This window comes from Aquila chrysaetos, chromosome 12 (genome assembly GCF_900496995.4).
Source record: "Aquila chrysaetos chrysaetos chromosome 12, bAquChr1.4, whole genome shotgun sequence".
NCBI lineage: Eukaryota > Metazoa > Chordata > Aves > Accipitriformes > Accipitridae > Aquila > Aquila chrysaetos.
This window is the reverse complement of record NC_044015.1, coordinates 31142827-31166827: the sequence shown is the minus strand read 5'-3', so window position 1 is coordinate 31166827 and position 24001 is coordinate 31142827. Positions and strand designations below refer to the sequence as shown.

The 24001-nt window shown below is 67.2% G+C and overlaps 1 protein-coding gene across 2 annotated transcripts; it reads left to right on the top strand.

The window, feature by feature from the left end:
• The first annotated feature begins 5896 nt into the window (after nucleotides 1-5896).
• Nucleotides 5897-23847, top strand: SLC6A9 (solute carrier family 6 member 9). Of its 2 annotated transcripts, none has more exons than XM_030033731.1 (14): nucleotides 5897-6040; nucleotides 8499-8645; nucleotides 17257-17413; nucleotides 17590-17721; nucleotides 18843-19095; nucleotides 19172-19304; nucleotides 19704-19838; nucleotides 19919-20022; nucleotides 20103-20340; nucleotides 20442-20576; nucleotides 20917-21016; nucleotides 21289-21389; nucleotides 21587-21757; nucleotides 21990-23847. In XM_030033731.1, exons 2-14 carry the CDS (start codon nucleotides 8616-8618, stop codon nucleotides 22200-22202), a joined length of 1902 nt encoding a protein of 633 aa, XP_029889591.1. In that variant the 5' UTR covers nucleotides 5897-6040; nucleotides 8499-8615; the 3' UTR covers nucleotides 22203-23847. The 2 variants fall into 2 exon arrangements, with proteins under 2 accessions (XP_029889591.1, XP_029889590.1); XM_030033730.2 differs by lacking the exon at nucleotides 5897-6040 and adding an exon at nucleotides 7977-8200.
• Nucleotides 23848-24001: the final 154 nt, after the last annotated feature.

The following is a 24001-nucleotide window of genomic DNA, read 5'->3' as shown; positions in this document are numbered from 1 at the left end:
ACTGTGTGTCCCTCCCACAGTCGAGCCCCAGGGACACTTGGGTGAATTTCCCACAGGGAATTTCAGCAGGGGTCAGAGGCATGACATGACGTGGTAGAGGATGGGTGAGGGGACATGTTTGTGTGGCTGGTTACATCATGTGCATGCCCTGAGGGGAACTGAAACCCCTGTGTCATGAAGGATGGAGCACTGTGGGGCGAGCTGGGCAGGCAGCACCTCGTTCTCCTTGCTGACCTCTAGGATGGCCTTGGGGACTGTCACCAGGGACCCGCATTGGCAAACATCGTAAGTGGGCAAGTGCAGGCTGCTGTTTCGCCAGGCTGGTGCAGCCGTTGTCTCTTGTCCCTCACCCCCATGTGCTCTTTGTGGGGGTGCCACAACCCTGCAATCCAGGGACGCTGCCCAGCCTGGCCCCAGCAGCCAGGCGTGATTTACGCCCAGCTGCCTGCCTGCCTACCGTTCCCCGGGGACACAGCACCGGCCCCGGGCAGGGCAGCAACACCACCCCCTTTTGCCAGGGCCCAAGAGCCAGCTGGCCGGGCTGGGAAGGAGAACCCGGCGGCAGAGAGACGCGAGCCTGGTCCCTGTGTTTGGCTGGCTCCTGGCATGGCGGGGACTGGGACCGGGCGGGGGGGGGCACCCTGTGGTGTGTGGCTGGCCGCCAAGTTGCAACAGGAGCTGGGAGCAGCTCTACAAGCCCTGTCCAGCCTCCGGGCACCAGCTATCCCTGTCTGGGGGGCAGAGGTGGGTTCGCGGAGCCCCAGGGCTGCGGCCACACACCCTCCCCGGGCAGAGCACCCATGGGTGCACCAGGGCAGGGTGGTGCTCGGGGGAGACAGTCCCTTGGGCGATGCTCGTCCCAGCCTGGGGTGCTCAGCAGCCTGTGGGTGGTGGGCTGAGCGCTGCAGCAGGATGGCAGCTGCCTCCAGCTGCTTCAGGTCCGTGGGGCGCTGTCATGGGATAGCTCCCAGCGGCCAGGCAGCGGGGGAGTGGGGACAGCTATTTTGGGCAGCCCAAGGCACCCCAGCTGTCGTGCTCTCTGCAGCACAGAGCCCATGCTGGGGCAGGGACCTGAGTGCTGCCCTGGGCAGCGTTAGGGGCGGTGCACATGCGTCCCATGAGGTCCCCAGCACCCCGCTGCCCCCCCGCACCCAGAGAAGAGCCACATCCCAGGGATGAGGTAGCCCAGTGCAGAGCCGACACGGGTGATGCTGAACCCATCCAGACGGCTCTGTGCCTCCCAGCCAGGTGCAACCAGGGCAGAGGGAGGAACAACAGCCTCGGGACCTGCAGCCGAAGTATGAGCCCCCACAAATGGAGCCCTTGCCTGTGCCCAGGGCTGTCTCCGCTGGCCACACATGTCCGCGGTGTGAAACATAAGCCCTGTGCTGCGAAGCTGGGTGCTGCATGTACCACCGAGGCGGACTGCAGGGAGGGCAGCGTGGGGCAGCGTGGGGGCCTGGCTTCATCCCCCACAGCCGCTGGCCCTGCCACACTGCGGGTTTGCCCACCCATCTCGCTGCTCATCTGAGCCAGAACTTCCCCCAGCCTAGCTGGTTCCTCCATGAGGGACTTTTCCCAGGCCACTAGCAGGCACCAGAGTGGAAAGTCCCCAGGAGCGTGCCTGGGCTGCTGGGGACCCACATCCCTGTGGCCGGGAGCAACGATGCCTGCGGCATCTCCTGCAATCCCCGGCACGCCTCACCTGCCCTGGCACTCACCCAGGCAGCGGCACTCAGCCGAAGCCTGGAGCCGGAGGGGGCATGAGCTGCTGGCAAAGCCCAGGGCAGGGGCACGGCAGGGCCCGGGGGGAGCGAAGCCTGGGGTTGGGTGAGGGGCAGCTCTTGGCACAGCAGGAACAGGGGTCCCAGGATGCAGGGGGCTGCCAGGGCAGGAGTATGGCACTGCCACACAGCATTGCAAGCGTGCCAGGTCTTTGCTGGGGAGCGAGGCAGCTCTCATGAGGTGGCTTCAAATTGCTGGCGAGTCAGGGACAATTTTGGGGGCTTTCCAAGAGATTCGATACCATCACAGGAGCCGTTGGGTGGGAGATGGCGTGCTGTCATGGGCCAGTTCCTCTCTTCATGTGCCGGGCAGTATGAGGAGGACATGCTGGGGAGAAAAGAAAGATGGGGAAGCTGGAAGGGCAAAACACGAGCTGGTGGCTCTTATCTGGAGCTTGCCCTGCTGCATTGCGGGGTCCTTCCTGGTACTGCAGGGGCGGCTGTGCCATCCCCAGAGTGGGCACATCCAGCCTGCGTGGGTACTTCTACCTCCATCCCCGCATCCTGATGGCAGAGGGTTTGTCCTGCCAGCCCGCTCCCTCCCCAGGCTCCAGTGCTCAGGTGGGAAGCTGGGGGACCAGGATGAGGGTCACCCCAGAGCACGCGGTCCCCCGGTCTCTGCAGCTCCCCAGGCAGCCCGGTCACCTTTGGGGCTGTCCTGCAGCCTGGGGAGCTGGGAGCTGCTTCCGAGAAGCTGGTTTAAAAGAAAACTGGTTGATTTTGGTGAAGTACCATCATGCCAATGCCGAACTTTGCCCTCCCCCTGCCTCCCACCCTGGGACATGCACAAGCACTGGGGGTGTGATCCAGGGCAGGGTGGGCTGGGAGCGCCCGGCTCTGCACGCAGCATCCCACCAGCAGGGAGACCTTGGGGCCGGATCCAGACGCGATGACGCTGAGGCTTGGGAAGCAGGTTGGGACACAACCCTGGGGTCCCTCCAAGGAGGTGCACAGCCAACCCCCATGCCGGGCACACAGGGGAGGCAGCATTAAATCCTGCTGCATTTGGTGCACCCCCAAACTCAAGGACAAGCTCTGGACCATGCCAGGGCTCCGAGCACTCAAGAATCACCACAGCCCTGTGCCGCAGGCCTGGCATATGGGAAATCTCCAGAGATCTCTGGCGTTTCAGCCGGCCCAGCCCTCTCTCAGGTGCTGGGAGCTGGCGTTTCCTCCCCACCCTTCACCCCTCTGGATCCCTGCCCGCGTTTGCCCACAGTTTCCCAGGCAACAGCACCCATGGAGATGGAGAGGAGAGGCCGTGCTGCTGAGGCGGGGATGCCACCGCACGCCAACCCATGTCCCCCAGGGAGATGCCACAGCCGCCATGAGGTCACCGCACTTGGCCGCAGTGGGGGAAGCCACCAGCCCCACAGATTTGAATGGCACTGGGGAAGGGGTGCCGTGGCATCACCCCCACCACCCTGCGGGGACTTGGGGATGTGACGCCTGCCAGCGTGACACCTGACAGCCTAGAGGAGGGATGGTGAGGCGGGAAGGAGATGGGTGCCCCAAAGTGGGGAATGGGGCGATGATTGCTACCAGGTGGGGAGAGATGGGTGAAGGGGGCATGAGCAGAGGGTGGAGGCTCGCACCCATCCCGCATCCCTTTGGCAGCCTTGCACCCCAGGGATTGGGAGGACAGGCCCTGGGCACCGCGAGACACTGGGGAATGCTGGCCAGCGCAGCAGGATGGCGGCCAAAGCCATGGCTGTGTGAAGTGCCCAGGCTCCTGGGGAGGAGGTGTTACCACCCAGGTGCAGGGTGCTGCGAGGGCACTGCAGCTTCTCGGAGGCTGCAGGGGGGCAGGAGCTGACCCAATGGGGACTGTGAGGCCCCTCCTCCTGTTTCCCCAAGTCAAGACATGGGAAAGCGTACAGAGGAGATGCACACAAAGGGAGCAAGACCCTGAGGAGCCTTGAGGGTTGGGACAGAGAGGCCTCCAGTCCTTGTGGAGCCAGCACAGCCCGTCCCGCCTGGCATACCCCAATGCTTGTCCTTGGAGTTGGTTTGTGCAAGGACGGAGACGCTGGGTGCAGGAGCTCTGGAGCCAGTCGTGCCTTCACAAAGCCATGCTGGGGGTTGAAAGCATGAGTTTCATCCACAGAAATCCATCCCTTGAGGGTGAAGTCTGCAACTTCGCGCAGCTGGCAGCTCCTCTCCAAAGCCCAGACCCTGGGGCAGGGGTGCGGGTTGCAGCCGGGTTCTGGCTCTGACACAGGACGCTGGGCGTGGGATGCTGGATTTGGGATGCTGGGTGTGGGTTGCTGGATTCAGGTGCTGGATTTGGGCTGCAGGGTGGGGCGTCAGGCCACGTGCAACCAGGATCGAGGGTGCTAGTGAGTGACCTGGCTCCTGGTGCAGAGCAGCCATGCGCGGGTGCTGGGAGGGCGTGGGAGGACCTGCGCACCCGCCGGTTTCACTGCTGCCTTCCCCTTCCTGCTGTGGGTACCCTGACTCTGGCTTCAGCACACTCATAAAACGAAAGCAGTGTTGGCGCATGAGTGCGCTGGCGCCGTCTCCCATCCTGCAGCCCAGCACCCTGGCGAGTCTGAGGTGGTGGGGCCTACAGCAGCTGGCCAGACACCCCTGGGGCACCCACCCCATTGTTGCCCCCACCTCCACCCCATCCCGTGCTGAAGATTTCCTTAACCAGGCAGCAACCTGCAGGGACAACGGGGATCCGTGGAGAGACAAGTAAGGGATGCTCCCTAAGTCGGCTGGAGCACCAGAGGGTCAGCCCTGGGATGGGGTGCAGGGCTGCGGAGGCAGAAAGGACCAGAGAGCACCCAATGGGATGGGGACAGGGATGGGGATGTGGGAAGGGCTGTGCTGTTGGTGCGCTCAGGGTGCTGGGCTGTGGGGTGCAGGACCCCCACTGCACTCCTGCCACGCTCCCCACAGCCGCTCCAGGGCCCCGGTGTGCAGCGCGCCCTGAGAGCTGGGCAGGATCCAGGGGGCAGGGCAGGGTGCCGGGGTGCAGGCACCGGTCCCGGCATGCGGGAAGCCCAGCGGGAAGAGGAGGGGAGGGGGAAGGAGAGGAGGCCTCGGCGAGGGGCGGCCCCCGACGCACCCGTCATGCATTACTGGAAACATCTGGCCTGGGCTGCGGGGGCGTGCTCTGGCTGCACACGCATGTGCACACATGCACACGGGTATGGGGACACACACACGCACATATGGATTTATGGGTGTGTGTATATCAGTACATGCATCCACACCTGTGTACACTCATGCTCATGTGTGCATACATACTCATACATGTGTACACACACATACACAGGCATGGAGGTTTGCACACACATGTAGATAGATGCTCACATACATGTGTATGCATCTAGATACAGACATGTACTCTTACACACATGTACACGCACGCCTAAATACATAAGCGTACGTGTACAGATTTGCAACCATACACATGTGTGTACGTGTGCCAGCAATCACACTTGCTGCAGCATGCACATGCCTGGACATACAGGTGCGTGCGCACGGACCCACATACACGCAACAGACACATGCACGCACATGCACACATGTACAACAGTCACACTAACCGCACGCATCCTGGCCGGAGCCTGCGGCCATCTCCCTGCCCGGGCTCGTCCTGGTGCTGTGCCCTGGCAGTGTGAGTCTGTGCGAGTGCTCGCTACGTGCGGACGCTCCTCTCTGTGCGCTTGCGGGTGTGAAAACACGGGTGTGCGGATGCACGCGTGCCCTGTAGGAGCCTGCGTGTGACCATACGTTCCATATATGTTGACATGTGCCACGTCCCTGCACAAGCCTGCATGTTCCCCGAGGGTCTCCACGCACCTGTGGGCTGCACGCGGGTTGCGAGTGCCCGTGTGTGCCCACTATGCCATGAGCGTGCCCAGGTGTGCCAAGTGCATAGCGTGCCCGTGTGTGCCCATACGTGCCCGTGTGTGCCGTGTGTACCTGTGTGCCCACCTGTGCTCTCTCACGCCCCGCGAGTGCCCGCGGTGCCCGCGCCCCCGGTGCCGGTGCCGGTGCCGGAGCGGGCCGCTGGGGAGCGCGGCGGCGCGGGGGGCGGAGCGCGGCGGCGGGGGCGAGAGGCGGCGCCAGCCCCCACCGACCTCCAAACTTTCATTAACTCGGCAGCACCGGCAGCGGCGGCTCCGGGCCTGGCACGGCACCGGCATCGGTACCGGCACCGGCAGCGGCCCGGACGCGGAGGGGCGGCGCCCCCGGGGGACCACCTGGTGCGGCGGGAGGGGCCGGGCGGCGGCATGGGCACGGTAAGAGGCGCGCACCTCCGCCGGCACCGGGTGCCCGGCCCGGCCGGCAGCCGCGGGAGCACCGGGGCGGGGGGCGTGCGTGGGGGGGCTGCCGGGGAGGGGAAGGGAGGGGAAGGGATGGGGGCGGCGAGGGGCTCCGGGGCGGCGGGGCCGGGGGCGTCGGGAGCGGCACCGGGAACGGCACCGGGAGCGGCCGCCCGCCAGGACGGAGGCGGGAGCGGGATGCGGGATGCGGGGCGGTCCCGCATCTGTTGCTCTCCCGGCGCGGCGGCGCGGTACCGGGGGAGCGCGGGGGCGCGGCGGGCAGAGCGGGGTCGCCCGCCGCCGCGCCCGGGGCGGGCGGCGGGGACCGAGGCGGCCCGGCCCGGTGGTGGGGCGGGGGGGCTGGCGGTAATTTTCCACGGGCATGTGCCGGGGCGGGGCGGCGGAGCAGCCACCACGTGGCGGCTGATGTAACCGGGCCCCCCCGCCGCCGTGCCGCACCGGGCGGCGGCGGCGGGGCGGGGGGGTGATGCCGGGCGGCGGGTGCGTCGCGGCGGGCGCTGCCCGCGGGGCTGCGGCCGGAGCCGCCTCCGGGCGGGGGAGGTGGGGGGGCGGGCAGGGCGGCGGCAGGGCCGGCCCGCTGCCCGTTTCCCGTGGGTACCGGGGATCCCCGGCTGCGGTGGGCCCCATGGATGCTGGCGGAGGAAATGGCCTCGCAGGTGGTAGCGGCTGCACCGGCGCCCGGGCCGCCCGCCGGGTGGGAGGGGATGGGGGGGGGGGGGGCTCCATCCTGCGGCCGGGCATCCTTGGCCTTCCCCTGGGTGCCGTGGGCTGCCTCCCCCGCCGAGGTGTGACACCCCATGCGGGAGCCCCCGTGGGTGCCCAGGTGTCCCCGCTTCCACAGTGCCACCCGTCCTGTCTCTAGGTATGAGCCGCCCTGCTCTCCGAGCTGTCATGGCATCCCGCAGCTCCGGGAGAGCTGCCCCGTAGCACCAATGTATTGCATCCCTATCCCTGCAGGGCTCTCCCAAGGGATGCTGCAGCCTCGGGCATCCCTGCATCTATCCCGTTGCCGCCCAGCACCTGGCTGGGCGCTCGCCTCCTTGCCAGGCTGGGAGCCAAAGCCAGCAGTGTCTACACAGGCACGCAGCCTTATCGGCGCCTGGCAGACCCTGGGGGGAGTGGCGGGCCGTCCCCTTGGGTGCTTTCCCTTCCCGAGACACGGGATGAGTCCCCGGGCTGAATTCACGGCTGCAGGGCTGGCGCTTTTGGCCTGGCTGGCAATAGGTGTGCGGTGGGGAGGAGGTCCAGCTGCAGGCCCCGCAATTCCCACCTCTGAGAGGTCCCCGTGCCTCATGAGTAGCGGGGCTTGTCTTCCTCCCCGCGCAGTGACGACATCTCGGCTCCCCTTGGAAACGCAGCCGCTCCTGGGGAGGGCTTTGGCGGTGGGACTCGGTATCTGCTGGCAGCAGCCTGCCTGCGCTGGAGGGGCTGTGGCCGGGGCTGGGGGCTCGCCGCACATCCCCCGGGCTCCTGCCCTTTATCTCTGCCGCCCACGCTCCCTCCCCACGGCTTCAGGGCTTTGCGCCCCTCTGCTGATCGCTCCGTACCCATGGCGGCCTGGGGACAGGCCCTGGGGTGCTTGGCCGGTGGTGGTGGTCGGGGACCCTTGGTGGGGGTCGGGGTTCTTCCACAGCCGGCAAGGGCACCGAGTGCTTGTGTGGGATCTGCAAACACCGGTGCTGTCTCACGGACAAGTAAACTGGTCTTTTGCAAGAGCGGCTGAGAGGGCAGGCCCCGGTGCTCCCCTGGGGCCCCCAGCAGCCCCAGAATGGGGCAGGGGTAAGGGCAGGGGAGGCAGCTGCCTGCCCCCGTGCCCTGTCAGGCAGCACCTGGCGCCTGGCAGAGCCTGGCGACTCAGCCCCCCTGCGCTGCACGTGCGTGCGATGCACCGGGGCAGAAGGCAATCGTTTCCCATCTGTGTCCTGCGCGGCAGCTGAGCCCTGTGCTGGCCCCGCTCGGCGCCCAGTCCCAGCGCTGCCGTGTGCGGCAGCCACTTCGGCTCCAGCTCTCACTGGGGGAGAGTTTGGGGGACCCCCGTTCCTGCCCGCGGCCCCCGACGCCCACCTGCCGGGAGGTCGGCAGCCAGCTGCCCACAAGGTCGCCTGTCCACACTGGGTAAATCTTTAACTGCTTCTTGGGAAACACCTGGGAGCTGCTGCTCCTGCGGGTGCCGGGGGTTCGGAGATGCTGGAGGGGCTGGGAGCCAGCAGGAAAAGAACCCGCCGCCAGCGCACCCGGCCCTGGGCCCTGCGTCCTCCACCAGCCCTGCTCCCATGTGCCCTGCGGGCAGGTACGGGGGAGCAACCAGCCTGGCACAGCCCCTCGGTTCCTGGAGGGAGGGGGAGGCCCGGGGCGGGGATGTGCCCACCCCACCAGTCACGTCTCCCTTGATGTCTCTCTCCCCACTGCCCAGCTTGCTCTGACGGTGGATTGAAGCGCACCGGTGCTGGTGCAGCAGCCAGCGCGACGGAGAGTGGGCAGGCGAGGGACCCCACGGCGGGCAGCCGGCACCGTGCTCCAGCCTCCAGGGATGGCTGATAAGTGCAGCGAGGGGCTGCTGGTAAGTGCTGGGGTGCGGGGACCGGGCTGGCATGGGCCACTGCCTCGGGGACCCAGAGCAGCTGGTGCAAGGAGCAGGACACCGGGGTTCCTGAAAGGCTTGATGCCTCCCTGTGACCCCTGCCGGGGTTGTGCCACCCTGGTGCTCCCCCAGCCCGATGACCGTGGGGCAGATGCTGGCCACCGCTTGCCCTGAGCTTGCTGCCTGCGAGGCTGCCTGGGTGCAATGTCTCGCTGTGCCTGGAGATGCTATCGCTCATCTCAGGCGCTCTGCCTGGCCTTATCGCCTGCCCCAGCTTTCTGGGCGGGTGGCAAAGGTGGGAAAGCCCTGGCCAGGCAGCTCCTCTGCCTGCATTTGGCAAAGGGTGTGGGCATCCCTCTGTGCTGGGTGCTCCCAGAGGGGCACGGTGTGGGGCTGCTTCCCCTCTGCCTCCACCCGGCAGGCTCTCCTGGACTGGGCTGGTAGGATGGTGTGTGGGCAGAGCCAGGTTTTTCCAGGCACCGGCGTGGTGCCTGACCCTCCGTTCTTGCAAGCGGTGTGTTGCAGGATTCCGTGTGCTGCCCTGCACTCGCCTGCACCAGGGATGGCTTCGGTGCCCTGAGCGGATCTGAGATGTGCCCAGCGCGTGTCCTTGTTGGAGGGCCGTGATGGCCCCGTGCTTGTGGCAGCTCTGCCGTGCAGCAAGGGGTTTAGGAGCCCCGAGCTCAGGTTCCTGTGCCAGGCTGCTGCGCTACACCCGGCAGGTGAGCCCAGGCTGGGCTTGGCTCTTCCCTTTTTCCCGATGGATGGGAACTGATTGCCGGGGCCGACACGATCATCAGGCCCTCCCCTTCCCAGGGGGCTTCCCGAAATAGCTGCACGCTCCGGCCAGAGGGCCGGGAGCCAGGACTTCCCTGGGAAGCCAAGAGCCAGGGGAGCGGCGTGCTCCAGGAGGTGCTTCCAGCGCGCCCGTGTGCGCGCAGCTCCTCCGCCTGAGTGTCCCAGCGTGGCCCCACTGGCTGTGCCTGCAGCGGGGAGCCCAGCGCCCGTCCTGCCTGCGACGGGCAGTGTGGAGAGGTCAGGGCAGCCGGCAGGCAGATGTCTCCAGGAGAAGCCCTTGGCTGGGAACAGGGAGGTGCTGAGGATGCATCCAGGCTCGATCAGGAGTCTGTCATGAGGACATGCTCCCGCATGTTGCGGAGCGCTTGCCATGGCTCCATGCTGCTGCTGTGGTCTTGCCCTGGCTGGAGCAGCTGGCATCACACCAGGGCGAGGGCTGAGCCTGGCACCCACGGCAGGGAGCCAGGCATGGGAGCACCCACCTGCTCCCAGTCGATCTTTAACCCGCTTCTCGGCAGTACCTGAGCAGCCCACTCCAGTGCCAGGGCGTGCGGAGAGGGTGGGGACGGGCAGGGAACCGCAGGGCCTGGCACATGCTGTGGCTTGCAACTCTCTGCCTGGGGCTCCCCTGTTTGCGGGGTGCAAGGACACCCCTGTGCAGGGCACAGGAGGTGCCGGGGGGAGCTCATGTGGGGGCTGTGGGGAGGAAGGCAGGTCCTTGTGAGAGCATCCCTGCTCCCGGAGCACCCCCACTCCTGGAGCATCCCTGCACCATGAGACCCTCGGGAGGAGCCGCAGCAGGATGGACGCTGGCTGCTGAGCTGCCCGGGTCACTGGGGAAGGGAGCTAATCTCCTTGGCCTGCCTCCAGGGCCCTGCCACTCACCTGGTAAAGCGTGGTCCCTGCCTGTCCTCTCATCCCTGCCTGCAGGTGCAGCTCCTGCCACCGCTGCCCCCAGCCCAGTCGGGCTCCTGCAGTGCAAACCCTGCCCAGGGATGTGTGTGCAGCCCCTGGGGCTGGGCGGGTTTGCAGCGGTGCTCGGGGTGCCCGCCGTGTCCCCCCTGGGAAGGGACAGGGGTGATGAAGGCAGCAGCTGGGCAATGTGCAGCCGTGCCTCAGTTTCCCCACCTGTGGGCTGGGGTCTGCGCCTTCCCATTGGTCCAGCTGTGATGAGGGTGCTGTGTCCTGCTTTTGCAGGCTCTGCTTTTTATGGATGCCCCAGGGAATCTCCGCATGCTCACTCCAAAACAGCAGGCAGGAGGGCGGGCAGTGCCCCTCTACTGCTCCCAAACCCCACAGATGCCCTGACAGCGGGTGCCCAATGGAGTGCAGGGCAGCTCCAGGGGCTGGAGCAGTCCCTGTGTGGCTGGGCAGGGGGGTTCCCCGTGGGGCCACAGGGGAATAGGGAGGGTCTGACAGCCTCTCCCTCCCCTGCCTTTAAGGACATTTTGTTTTGTCCTCCTCAGGGCGCTTTGTCTGGCCTCCAGTAATGCCAGCGGCTCCTGACTCTCAGGGATGCCTTGCTGGCACGGCCGGGCAGCCTTCGGCCGCAGGGTGCCTGGCTCAGGTGGGCTCCTGCCATCACCCCAGCCCACCCTGGGCAGACACTGGGGCGCTGCTCCCACCATGCTGCTGGGGGTTAAGGGGTGGGGGGGGCCCTGCCTGTCCCAGACACCCCCAGCAACGCGGTGCCACTGGCCAGCAGCCGCAGGCAGGGGGGCCAGTGGAGCTGCGGAAGTGGCTCTTGGCTGCGGGAGCCCTTCCCGGAATACCAAGGGGCAGTGATGGGGGGGTTGGCGGGGGATTTTTCTGCCTGAACGCCCCAGGAGAATCATGTCTGCCCCGGGAGAATGGGGCCAGAGAAAGGCAGCCCCGGCGGGAAGCACCTAGCTAGGGGATGGTGGCACTGGGGCAGGTCCCTGGGCATCATCCCTGCCCCAGGCACCCTGCAGCCCTGCTTGGGGACAGGGTGATGGGGGCTGGAAGACCCATTGCCGTCCCCGATGCGCCCATCGCCCCTGCCTCTCTAGTTCAGCCCCAGCACCGCCAGCCAGGCGGGGTGGGGACCGGGGTGCCGGGGGAGGTGAGGGTCCCACTGCGGGCCCTTCGTTTCCAGCGTGTCCCCGTGGGGCTGTCAGTCCCCTCTGCCTGCCAGACGGGCTGCCAGGAGAGCGGCACTGTGCTCCCACGGGCCGGCACAGGGCCTGGCATCCCTGGGATGGGGCGGTGGGTCCCGCTGTGCCATGCTCAGGCTGCTGCGGGGGGCACAGGGGCAGCGTACCTGGGGCAAGACGTCTGGTGGTGGCACGCGGGTGGCCCGGGTGAAGTGGTGCAGCCGAACTGGGGCACGGAGGGGTGCTCGCGTGGGCACCTTGCGGGGCGTTCGGGCACAGGAGGTGCCTGGCTGCATGTGGGGCAGGACTGGAGGTTGAGCTGGCAGGGCTGGGCTGCGGTCACTGGAGCTGGCACAGCGTGGGGTGGCTGTGGGCTTGCACGCGTCCCGGGGGGGCACGGTTGGGCGCTGCCATCCCATGGATGGGGCATGTCCCAAGCTATTGGGTGGCCGTTGCAGGAGGGGACAGGGACAGGCGCCGGGTGCTGGCACGTGGGGGGCCGAGCGCCCACCCCGCACACGTGTGCCGTTCATGTGCGTGGCCGCCGCTGCCCGGACCCCAGATGGTCGCCCGAAAGCGCCGGCCCGTCCCCCCGCCCTCCGTTGCACCATCACGCCTCGCTGGCGCCTTGGCTGCGCTCCCCAGCCGGGGCGCAGGGCTGGGAGCAGCTGGGGCACCCTGAGCCTGGCTGGGGGGCACCCCGCACCCGTCCTCCCGTGGGACACAGCACCCCACCGCGGTCCCACCCCACGCTGGCGAGGGGGCAAGCAGGGAGGCTGCGGGGTGGCAGGGGGGTCGTGGCACAGCCCTCCTGCCAGCCAGATGGTCCCCCGCGGGGCAGTGACCTTGCGAGGGTTGCCATGGAGACCCCGTGATGTCGCCAGCGGTATGACGTCAGAGTGAAGTAGTGGCACTAGGCTGGGGATGTGCCAGCAGGCAGGCTTGTCCCTGTGCCCCCATCCCCAACGGGGCCATGCCCGGTCCCCGCAGCCCTGGAGCGCTCAGGGTTGGGGTCCGGCACGCGAGGCCGGGTGGCATAGGGGCAGGAACGCGCGTGTGGGGCCGGGGGTGTTGAGGTGTGGGAAGGGGGGGCTCCGAGGGGATGTGGCCTTCTGCCACGCTCCAAACGCCGGTCCCGGCCCCAGCCAGACAGGCAGCGGTGCCCGCGGGGAGGGCAGCGCTGCCCGCTGGAGCATGCGGGGCTGCGAGCAGCTGGACCCCGCTAATGAGGCCTCATTAAGCAGGACAGGGCTCGGCCCGCTGTGCAGCCTGCCCTGCCTGCACCTGCCGGGGAGGGCACCTGGCTCGTGGGGGCACGGCTCGGAGGGGGGGGGAAACCGAGGCACGGGGGTCCCTGTGGTGTGGGACAGGCAGGGATGGTGCTGGGGTGGGCGGCGTGGTGGGGCACCGGTGCTGCGGCGGGGCGGGCGGTGAGGGGCCGAGCCCAGCCAGGAGGCGAGTGGGGACCAGTGCCAAGAGCTGGAAGGCAGCGAGCGAGGGGAGGCGGGCGGCTGCTGTGCCGGAGCCCGAGGTGCCAATGAAGCCGGGGACTCGCCGAGCTGGCCAGGCTGGCCCCCTGGATGGCGGCTGTGGGCAGCTGGGCCGCCCCCGGCCCCCTCAGCAGGTCGGTGGAGAGGTGAGAGCAGGGTCTGGGGGGGCAAAGCAGGGGGCCAGGCTGGATGGCGGCCATGCCAGCGACATCCCCCCACCACCATGGCTCTCCAAGCCCCTCTGTGCTGGCTCTGGGGCGACGGCTCTGCAGGACTGAGGCACAGCTGCAGCTTTGTGCCGTGGGATGCTGGAGAGGCACCCCAAAGCCCCAGAGCCAGGGACGTGGGGTGCTCTGGGGGAGGGAGGGCACAGCATGGCACCAAGCCCCTCCACAGCCTCAGCTGTGCTGGGAGCAAGAAGAGATTGCCTGGCAGTTGTGTGTTCATTAACTCTGGAACCTACTGACTGCAAGAGACTTTGCCTTGCTCAGTGCTGCAGGGGCAGATTCTAGAGAAGAACCTCCCCCTCCCCCATTTCATGGGCATCAGTGAGCAACGTCAAAGCTTGCCCTGGCCCTCCGTGGCACCCCAGAGCTGGGCTGGTGCTGCTGTGGGTGGCTGGCAGAGCATGCTCAGGGCTGTCAGTGGGGCTGGGCAGCCTCCCTGCATTGGGGGTGGTCAGGACTGTGTAGCACTGCTGGAGGGTCCTGGGATTTGGACATCCTCCTCAGAACTCCATCACCATGGCCCTGGGAGTGCCCCCTTGCCCGTGCCCATCCTGGCACTCACGGCTGATGCTGCCACCACTCAGGCCATGCCGATGCCTGTGCTCCTACACCATGCCCAATGGGGCAGGGGCAAACATGGGGCTGGGCACCGCAGAGAGAGGGCAGGGATGGCTAGGATGTGCCTGTGGGGCTGGCAGAGCGAGGACAGGCACGCTGGCAGGGCACGGCAGCCTGTGGTGCAGGACTGGCACTTGTGGGTTCATTACCCCATGTGCCAGGGACAAGGAGTGCAGGGGCTGATTATAGGAGCACCCCCACCACCACCACAGCACCCAGGATCTGTGAACAGCCAGTGAGGGCACCCAGGACACCCCTCTCCACGTCGCCCCATCTGTAGGGACCCGTCTCCAAAGTCACTCCATCCCTGGGGACCCCTGCCCCAGGCATCCTGCACCCCACTTCCCTGCCCTGGAAGAGCTGCTCTTTTGGCAAACGATGTAATTAGCATGTATTTATATCTTCTGGCAGCCCCTGCCTTGCTCAGCCATGACTTCGACACCATCACCATGGCGAAGAGCAATGACATCAGGCTGATGACATCAGGGGTTTACTGGTGCCCTGCGTTGACATTGCAGGAGCTGCCCTGGCACCCCATTAGGAGGCTGGGGAAAGAATTGGGGGTCCCTCATAGTTCAGGGAGGGCTGGATGAGGCTGATGCCCCATGGAGTGCTTCTGCTGGGCTGAAATGCCCCTGTGGGGGCGGTCTGAGTGGGGCAAAAAGAGGGGGGGACCACGCTGGAGATGCCTCCTGTGGGGACATCGCCTCCCAGCATCGACCCTGCCACTGCCACGAGCTTCCCAACCATAAATCAGGGCCCCTTCGGGAAGTGGGGGGCATCCGGGCACCCCAGCCAAGCTGTCATTGTGCGAGGCAACGCTGCTTAGCATGAGAAAGGCTCCGGTGCCAGGCGGCGTGATGGATGATGCCCACTTTGCTGGGCTGGGGAAGCTTTGGCCATGTGGAAGGGGGGTCCCTGGGGAAGGGGGAGGAAGGTGGGGGATGTTCGGGATGCCCAGGAACATCCTTCCTCCCCCCCGATGTTTTCACCTAAGCCAGGCATCTTTTGGAGCTGCACGGGAGCACATGCATGGAAAATTTGGGTTCTGGTAGCAGGACCCCCCCCTGCCCCCGCTAGAGGCTGCATCCTTGCCGGGGGGGGCAGCTCCCCCTTTGTAGCCCGGCTCTGTCCCATCTCCACAGCGGGGAGGGGGGATGTCTCATCTTCCCAGACGCCTGGGTTCTCTGTGTCCCTCCCTCTCACTATGTGGGGTTGGGAGGGCGGTTAATGAGTGTAAAGGACGGGGCAACCTTCCCAGATTTGGGGAGGGGGGGGTGGTGGTAGCAAGCTGATGGGTAAGCACGCAAGTGTTTGCGCACGTGTGTGTGCTTGTGCACGCATGGGCACACATGTGGCTGCCCCCTTATTGGGGACAAGCGCGCCAAAGCCCCGCACTGCAGGAAATGGGGGGGGGGGGGGGGGGGTGGTGCAGCAGAGGCCTGGTGCCCTCATTGCACTGGTGCCAGGCAGCTCAAAGCTGGGGTCCCCCATTGGGCATGGGGGTGAAGCCATGCCGGGGTCACCTGAGCAGAGGGGTGGCTCTCCGGCTTTGGGACAGGGCTGAGGTCCCCTTTGGGCACTGGGGCTCCAGGCTGAGCCAGGACCATGCGGCGTGTCCCCCCCAGGACCCTTTGCCAGGGAGGCCGGAGCGTTGTTCCCCCTCCTGCTGGCCGTGCTGCTCATTAGGAGCCTTGTTAGTGCAAGCAGCTTAATCAGAGGCTTCCCGATCGGATCAGCATGCTCGAGCAGGCAGTGTGCCCTAGCGTGGGGACAGTGACAGTGTCCTGTCCCTCCACCCCAGGGACCCCTTGGCCCTGCTCCCGCTCAGCACCCCACAATAAGAGCCTCCCCCGGGCTGCCGTGAGCTCATTTCTGATGGAGCCTTTGCCCATGGGGTCTGGCGTAGGCACCCCTGTGCCCTGGCTAGGCACGGCCAGCATATCTCCCCTATAGCCCTGCCCAAAGTGCCCGCCGATCGCCCCTCTCCCCCAGCCCTGCACCCCGGCAGCCCCCCCGCAGCCCCCGGCGCGTGCGGGCCCCGCTTGCAGCAGATGGCTTTGTTTGGCAGCGCGGTGCCGGAGTCACCGGGCATCACGTCCCGGCTGTGCCGGCCCTAATCGAATGATACGGTTAGGTGCACCGCGCCTGCTGCCCGCGCCCCGCCGGCATGAGCAGATCCAAAGCGACGGCTCCCATTTGTGGCCCGCTCGCTGCCGGCGTCAGCCATCGTGGGGGGCACACGGGGGGGGAGGAGGGGCAGCGGGGGGGGGGGGGGGGCAGCGGGCACGGGCACAGGGGTGTCTGTGGCGGGGAGATTGGCACCGTGGAGTTCCGGCGTGCTCCTAGGGCTGCCGGCACCCCACGCTGCTCCCGTAGGGTCATGGGTGCTGTGGGGCCGTAGACCGACCGGCACCCTCATGCTACGCACCCATCGCCTGGCCTCGGGTGGGGAAGGGAGGGCTTGGGGCACCCGCAGCACTCCAAAATGCCATCTGTCCTCAGCCCAACCTGCCAGAGCTCAGCAGCATCCGGGCAGGACATTAGTGTGACCCCGGGGCCATGTTGGGACCGAGCCATGGGGTGATGGGTGCCATCTCCGCCGGGGGTGATGGGTGCTCATCCCTGTTGTTGTTGTTGTCCCCGGTGTGAGCTCGCATTGTGTGACAGCCTCCACAAAGCGCCCTTTCTTGCTCCCGTCTGCCCCCCCACCCCGACCAGGTCCCCTGCGGTGAGGGGCGGCTGGGCGCTGGGGCTGTCCCCGCTGAGGGGACCCACCTGCGTGGGACCCCCGCCATGCTGCCCCGAGTTCGGTGCCCTCGCTGGGCGCTGAACCGGAGGCAGGACCCCGGCTGTGGCAGGGTGCCTTTCCTTGGGGGGGGGGGGGGGGGGGGGCCACCCAGCCCCCCAACTGCTCCAGTCGCCGCACCCCACGCCCCATTGAGGGGGGGGGCCCCTGCTTCACCCCGGGGGTCCCACCATTCCCCCCCAGCCATGGGCAGTGGCCACCCAGCAGGGCCTCTCTTGCTGGGCGCGGGGAGGGGGGGGGGCGCGGGAACAGAGGCCCCTTTGTGCTCAGGCGCCCGGACCTGCTTTGTATGAGTCGCAGGCTCTTCCTTCGCTGCAGCCGGGCTCCGGGCAGAGCTATTCATTGGGGGGGCCACCGCCGCCGCCCTCCCCCTCCTTGGCACTGCCTGTGCGTGGCGGGCGGGGGGGGGCTGGCATAGGGGAGGGATGGGGAAGGATGCCGGGGACCACCCAGCCCCACTCAGCGGCCGTCACCCCTCCGATGGGGCCGGCGGGGGGGTCCCCGGTTGACACACCCCGCGGCATCTCTCCACAGAACGGCGCCGTGCCCGGGGAGCGGGGCAAGCAGGACAAGAGCGTCAAGCGCGGCAACTGGGGCAACCAGATCGAGTTCGTGCTGACCAGCGTGGGCTACGCCGTGGGGTTGGGCAACGTCTGGCGCTTCCCGTACCTCTGCTACCGCAATGGGGGAGGTGGGTGTCGGGGGGGGCCGGGGGAGCGGGGTGCCTCTGGGCAGGGGCGGGGGCGTGCACCCTGGCCCCGCGCGGCGCTCGCCGGCCCCGGGCTCGCCGGGGTGGTGCGGGGCGCGGGGAGCACAGCCATACCCGGAGTCATTGCCCACTTTCACCCTCTGGTTCCTGCCCGCCAGGTGCCTTCATGTTCCCCTACTTCATCATGCTGGTGTTTTGCGGCATCCCCCTCTTCTTCATGGAGCTCTCCTTCGGGCAGTTCGCCAGTCAGGGTTGCCTCGGCGTCTGGAGGGTCAGCCCCATGTTCAAAGGTAAGGAGGTGCCTGTCCCCACCGGCACACTCCGGCACGGGCCGCCTGCCGGCACAGCCCCTGGCACGTGGTATGGCCCCCGCACACCCCGTGTGTCCCCTGCACACACACAGCTGGCACGTCACACGGTCCCATGCAGGCACCTGCGGCTCGCACAGCCCCGCACGCGCGTGCCTTGCACGCACATCACTGCCTGCATTGCATGGGTCCCCTGTGCGCACGCCCACCCCGGGCCACGCTGCCCTGCACACGCAGCCCGCCTGGCGTCCCCTGCACGCATTACACACGTCCCTGCACATGCGACGCATCTCCTGTGCATACCCCAGCCCTGCACTGGCATCCACTGCAGGCATTACGCACACATCCCTGCACATGCCACACGTGTCCCCAACGTGTCACTCTTGCAGAGGCCGCTTAGGTCCCCTGAACACGCTGCAGGTGCCCGTGGCCCCTCTGGCTGTGGGCACGCTCCTATGGTCCTCTCCCTGCACCGTAGCCAGTGGGTGCTGTGCCCACGTGCATGGGTGCTGGCCATGCTCAGAGCTTGCCCTGCCGTGGCTGGACCCCGCTCCGGGTGCACCTCCTGGCACACCGGTGTGTTCCCACGCTGCCGGCTCCCATGGCACAGGCCTGCACACTGCCTGCCGGGTGATGTGCCCACATGTCACATCTGAGTGTGGGCAGCCTGTGCACACGCTTCTGTGTGCTCTTCTCCGTGGTGTGCTCAGCCTGGGGTGTGTTTCCCCGTGCTTGTGTGGCCTCTGTCACATGCCACCAGGTAGCCGCAGCCCTAAAGTCACCATAGCCAGGAGAGACCCCCACCCAGTGGTTCTCTAGGGCTGCAGAACCCGAGGGTTTGCCTGCAGCCTTGCAGGCCATGCCTCCCCCGTGCATTGCCACGTGCCCCAGCAGACCCTCAGCACCACCGGGCTTGCTTGGAGGTAGAGGATCCCATGCACAGCGCTCCCCACTCCACTGCCACAGCCAGGCCCCGAGCCGCAGCATGGCTGCAAGGCTGCCGACAGCGCCGCATGCCGCCCGCCCGGCCCCCCCCCCCCAACCCCCCGTGCTGCGCGCCGTGCCGCACCATGCCGCTCACCCCTCCCCGGTGCTGTTCCCAGGCGTGGGCTACGGGATGATGGTGGTGTCCACGTACATCGGGATCTACTACAACGTGGTGATCTGTATTGCCTTCTACTACTTCTTTGTGTCCATGACGCGCGTGCTGCCCTGGACGTACTGCAGCAACACCTGGAACACGCCCGACTGCGCGGGGGTGCTGGACGGGAACCTCTCCAGCCGCACCGCCCTCAACCTCACCCGCCTCCTCAACGCCACCCAGAAGCGCACCAGCCCCAGCGAGGAGTACTGGAGGTACCGGGGACGGGGATGGGGGACGGGGGAGGCGGGTGGTGGCGGGGCCCCGCTGACGCCGGCTGCCCCCGTGCAGGAGGTACGTGCTGGACCTGTCGGACGACATCGGGAACCTGGGCGAGGTGCGGTTGCCCCTCCTGGGGTGCCTCGGCGTCTCCTGGGTCGTCGTCTTCCTCTGCCTCATCAAGGGCGTCAAGTCCTCGGGGAAGGTACCCGTGTGTTCCCCCTCTGGGCCCCACCCCCGTGCGAGGACACGCCCCCCTCTAGGCACAGCCCCTCCCCTATTGGGAATGCACCTCCCATTGTAGATGCAGCCCCACCCCTTCTGGGCACAGCCCCTCCCCTTTTAGTGCATGTCCCTCCCACTCTGGGAAAGGCCACACCCCTTGTGACCTGGCCACACCCCTTCTGGGCACACCTCCTCCCATGTGGCCATAGCCACTCCCCCTGGGCCATACCTTCTCCTCCTGGTCCATTGCTCCCCACTGGACCATAACCCCTCCCCTGGTCCATAGCCCCTCCTCCAGCCCATAACCCCACCCCATCCCAGGCCACACCCCTTGTCTGGCCCCACCCCATCCCCGCCCCACTGAGGTGCCGCCCCGCAGGTGGTGTACTTCACGGCCACCTTCCCCTACGTGGTGCTCACCATCCTCTTCGTGCGCGGCATCACGCTGGAGGGGGCCCTCACCGGCATCATGTACTACCTGACGCCCCAGTGGGACAAGATCCTCGACGCCAAGGTGAGTGGGGACGAGGGACGGCGGGTGGCTGGGGGACAGCAGGGCTGGGGGGCACAGCACTGACTACCCCACCGCCGCAGGTGTGGGGTGACGCGGCCTCGCAGATCTTCTACTCGCTGGGCTGCGCCTGGGGGGGGCTCATCACCATGGCCTCCTACAACAAGTTCCACAACAACTGCTACCGGTGAGTGCCCGGCTGCGGTCCCCCTGTCCCCCCCACTGTCCCCTCGGGCCTGCCGCCGGTCCTGACCCTTCTCCCCACAGCGACAGCATCATCATCAGCATCACCAACTGCGCCACCAGCGTCTACGCCGGCTTCGTCATCTTCTCCATCCTGGGCTTCATGGCCAACCACTTGGGGGTGGATGTCTCCAAGGTGGCCGACCACGGCCCCGGCCTGGCCTTTGTTGCCTACCCCGAGGCCCTTACCCTGCTCCCCATCTCACCCCTCTGGTCCATCCTCTTCTTCTTCATGCTCATCCTCCTGGGGCTGGGCACACAGGTAGGTCATGGTGGGGCAGTGTGGTGGGGTCACCGTGTTGGGGTGGGGTGCCATGGTGGGGCCAGGGTGGTGACATGCTGCCCCCTCTGCTCCACCCGCAGTTCTGCCTGCTGGAGACGCTGGTCACGGCCATCGTGGACGAGGTGGCCAACGAGTGGATCATCCGCAGGAAGACCTTCGTGACGCTGGGGGTGGCCATTGCGGGCTTCCTGCTGGGTGTCCCGCTCACCACGCAGGTAGGTGACCACGGGACTGTGGTGACAGGGTGCCTTGTGCCTGTGCCATTGCCATGGCAAAGTTGCCTCACTGACACCATTGGCCATGTCCACGTTGTCGCCGTGACCACCCTGGTGGTGGTGGTGGTGACACCCAGGGCCTGGTGTTGCCATGCTGACACTGGCGATGGTATCCAGACTAAGTGCCACCATGCTGACGCCGGCATTCGGCGTTGGCACGCCAACCGCGGCGGTGGTAGCCGGGCTGTTTGTTGCCGTGCCGCCCAGCGCGCCTGTGCCGCTGCCCTGCCGACGGCGGCGGTACTGCCGGGGCAGGCGCGCCAATGGGTCCCTCTCACAGGCGGGCATCTACTGGCTCCTGCTGATGGACAACTACGCTGCCAGCTTCTCCCTGGTCGTCATCTCCTGCATCATGTGCGTGGCCATCATGTACATCTACGGTAGGTGCAACCGCCTACGGCCAATCAGCCGGCAGGGCTGCCGCAGCCAACCAGTGGATAAGGGGGTGTGCTAACTTCTAGCCAATCAGGGGTTTGCTGCGTGCTAACTGGCAAGGCCGTTGGCCAGTCGGGGCAGCCGTGACTTGAGGAGCCTGGTGGGTCCCACCCCGCGGGGTCTGGAGCGGGTGCCGGGCAGGGCTGGGAGGGGGCTCGGGGTCCCGCCGGGGCCCCAGGCCAGCCGCGCCAGGGCTGATGGCCACTTGTCCCCCCAGGGCACCGTAACTACTTCAAGGACATCGAGATGATGCTGGGCTTCCCACCTCCGCTCTTCTTTCAGATCTGCTGGCGCTTCATCTCGCCCGCCATCATCTTTGTGAGCATCGCGACCGTGGGGCACGGGGCCATGGGAGGAGGGGGCGAGGAGCCCACCTGGACACCCCACTCGCCCACCCTGGGGAGGAGGGTGCTGGGCTGCAGGAGGGCAGCAGGGATGCGGCAGAGCAGGGTGATTGGGGGGCGCAGAGCAGGCTGGCCGCTCCCCACCGGCTGATCCTGCCTGTCCCTCCCCAGTTCATCCTGGTCTTCACAGTGATCCAGTACCGGCCCATCTCCTACAACGACTACGTCTACCCGACCTGGGCCATCAGCATCGGCTTCCTCATGGCGCTCTCCTCTGTCATCTGCATCCCCATCTATGCCATCTACAAAGTGTGCCGCTCCGAGGGGGACACACTGCTGGAGGTGGGTGGCCAGGGGCTAGGCCCCCTTGTCCATGTCCCACCTGGGGCTGCCTGCAAGGCTGTCCCCCACCCCACTCGAGCTGTCAGCACCCCGCAGTGGCTGTGCGCAGGCAGCATCCGTGGGGCACCCCATCTCCAGGCACCCCTGGGAGCCACTGGCATGTTGGGGGAGGCTGGGGCAGGGCAGCATGGTGGGTACTAACCCTGTCCCCGTCCTCTCCCTCTCTCTCTAGCGCTTGAAAAATGCTACCAAGGCAAGCAAAGACTGGGGCCCGGCGCTGGCAGAGCACCGCAGCGGGCGCTACGCCCCGGCGTTCAGCCCATCGACCGAGTCCCACCTGGAGGTGCAGCCCCTGCAGCCGGAGAAGGGCCGCAGCGAGGCGGTGGCTGCCTCCCCCGTGCAGGGCAGCAACGGCTCAGCCCACAGCCAGGATTCCAGACTGTGACCCCCCGCCGTCCCCGCACCCCCTCTAACCCCTCCCGCGCGGTGACACTTTCGCACCTTCCGCTGGCGGAGCCTGGCTCCGGGCCGCACCGGACCACGGGGGGCTCTCAGCGACCGTCCCCGAGACCCCCCACCTCCTCACCGGTTAACCCCCCTGCCCCCCCCCCGTGGCGTTCGTTAACCCTCGTGTTTACGGTAACCTTTGTGCGCGACGCTGGGACAAGAGAGGAGGGGGCACAGCCCCGGGAGGGCCGGGAGCCAGAGGCACTTTGCAGGGGCCCTGCCCCGGGGGGATGCACAGGACGGGGGGAGCGGGATGCCCCCCAGCTCCCGGCCCCCCCCCCGCAGCCAGGCAGCCTGCGCCGCCGTGGGGCACCCTCCTGGCCTACCCACGGGGATGGTGTGGGATGGGAGCGGGGCTGGGGCACGCCGGGACTGCCCGTGGCCATCCCAAGCTGCGTGTGAGCATGGCCGTCGTGGCAGGGGCTGGCACTGCAGGGACCCCCCAGCCCGGGTGGTACCCGCTGTGGCTCAGAGCCTGCAGGGTCCCATGGGTGGCCGTGCCCAGGGACGGTGCCAGGCACCAGGCCAGCACAGGGAGATGGGGGCAAGCGCACTGCCTGCACCGGCAGTGGGAACTCACGGCACAAGACATAAGCACTTAGAGCACACGTGTGCGTGCATGTGTGTCCCTCGCAGACACGGTATGGGCACACATGTGGCATACGTGAGCATGCACATATGCATCGTACCCCGGGGCTGTGCAGGTGGCGAGCTGGTATGCCCCCGCCATGTACCCCTCCACCCTGTGGCCCCACTGGGGGGCTGTGGGTGCCCGCCTCAGTGGCCAGGCACTGCCCGCAATGCTGGGCGCAGCCGTAAGCAGTGTGGGCACAGCCCGGCACTGCTGCCTGCCCTGCGGTGGGGCAGGAGGCTGGGGAGCACTTAAGCCTGGCCGGGGGGTGAGGGGGCAAGGCTGGGGTCCAGCTCTCCCCGGCAGCCAGCCCTGGCACAGGCAGGAGGGGACCTTCCATGGTGCTACAGGGGAGCAGGATGGACCGGCCCCCCCCCCCCCCCCCCCCCCCAGCTGCTGCTAGCGAGAGGTACCAGCGGAGACACGGAGGGCTGCACCAGCCCACTTGCTCCGAGCCATCTGGGGATGCTCAGTCCCCAACCAGTATTAGCGGAGCAGGATGCACTGGCAAAGGCCGGGCGGTTTTAAATCTGTCTTCCAGCTCCAGCCAAAGGGCTTGGAGCTCTCGCTTCGGGGTGGATGGGGTGAGACCCTTCCCACCCCACTGCTCCCCTCCCAGCCAGTGCCCTGTGCTCCCCATGCCACAGCCCCGAGGCTGGCACAGGGACACGGTGCGGCTTGGCACGGTGGCAGGAGGCGGCGGGCGGTGGGCGCTGAGCCCCAGTAGGATGTTCCAGCTCCCCGTCCCTGTCCCGAGCCCCCCGCCGTGCCACGGTGAGGGGTGCAGGTTCCCGCATGGTGCCCGTGCCCTGCCCCACGTGTCACGCCGCTACTCTTCACCTCTAATTGTTAGCAATAACGCGCGCGTCCCTGGGCAGCGCTGCCTGTGCCAGTGTCTCTCCCGGTGTAGAGTTCTAAAGTATCTAGATTTTAATGAGATTTATATTCCTGAGGCCGTGTCCCACTGTGCCCTTCTTTGGGGACCCTGGGGAGGGTGGGGTTGGAGAGTGGGCGACCGTGTCCCATGGGTGCAGCCCTTTCCCCCTTGGATGCCCAGTGCTGGCACTGAACAGCCAGGCTGGGTGCTGGGGAATGTTCCCTTGCCT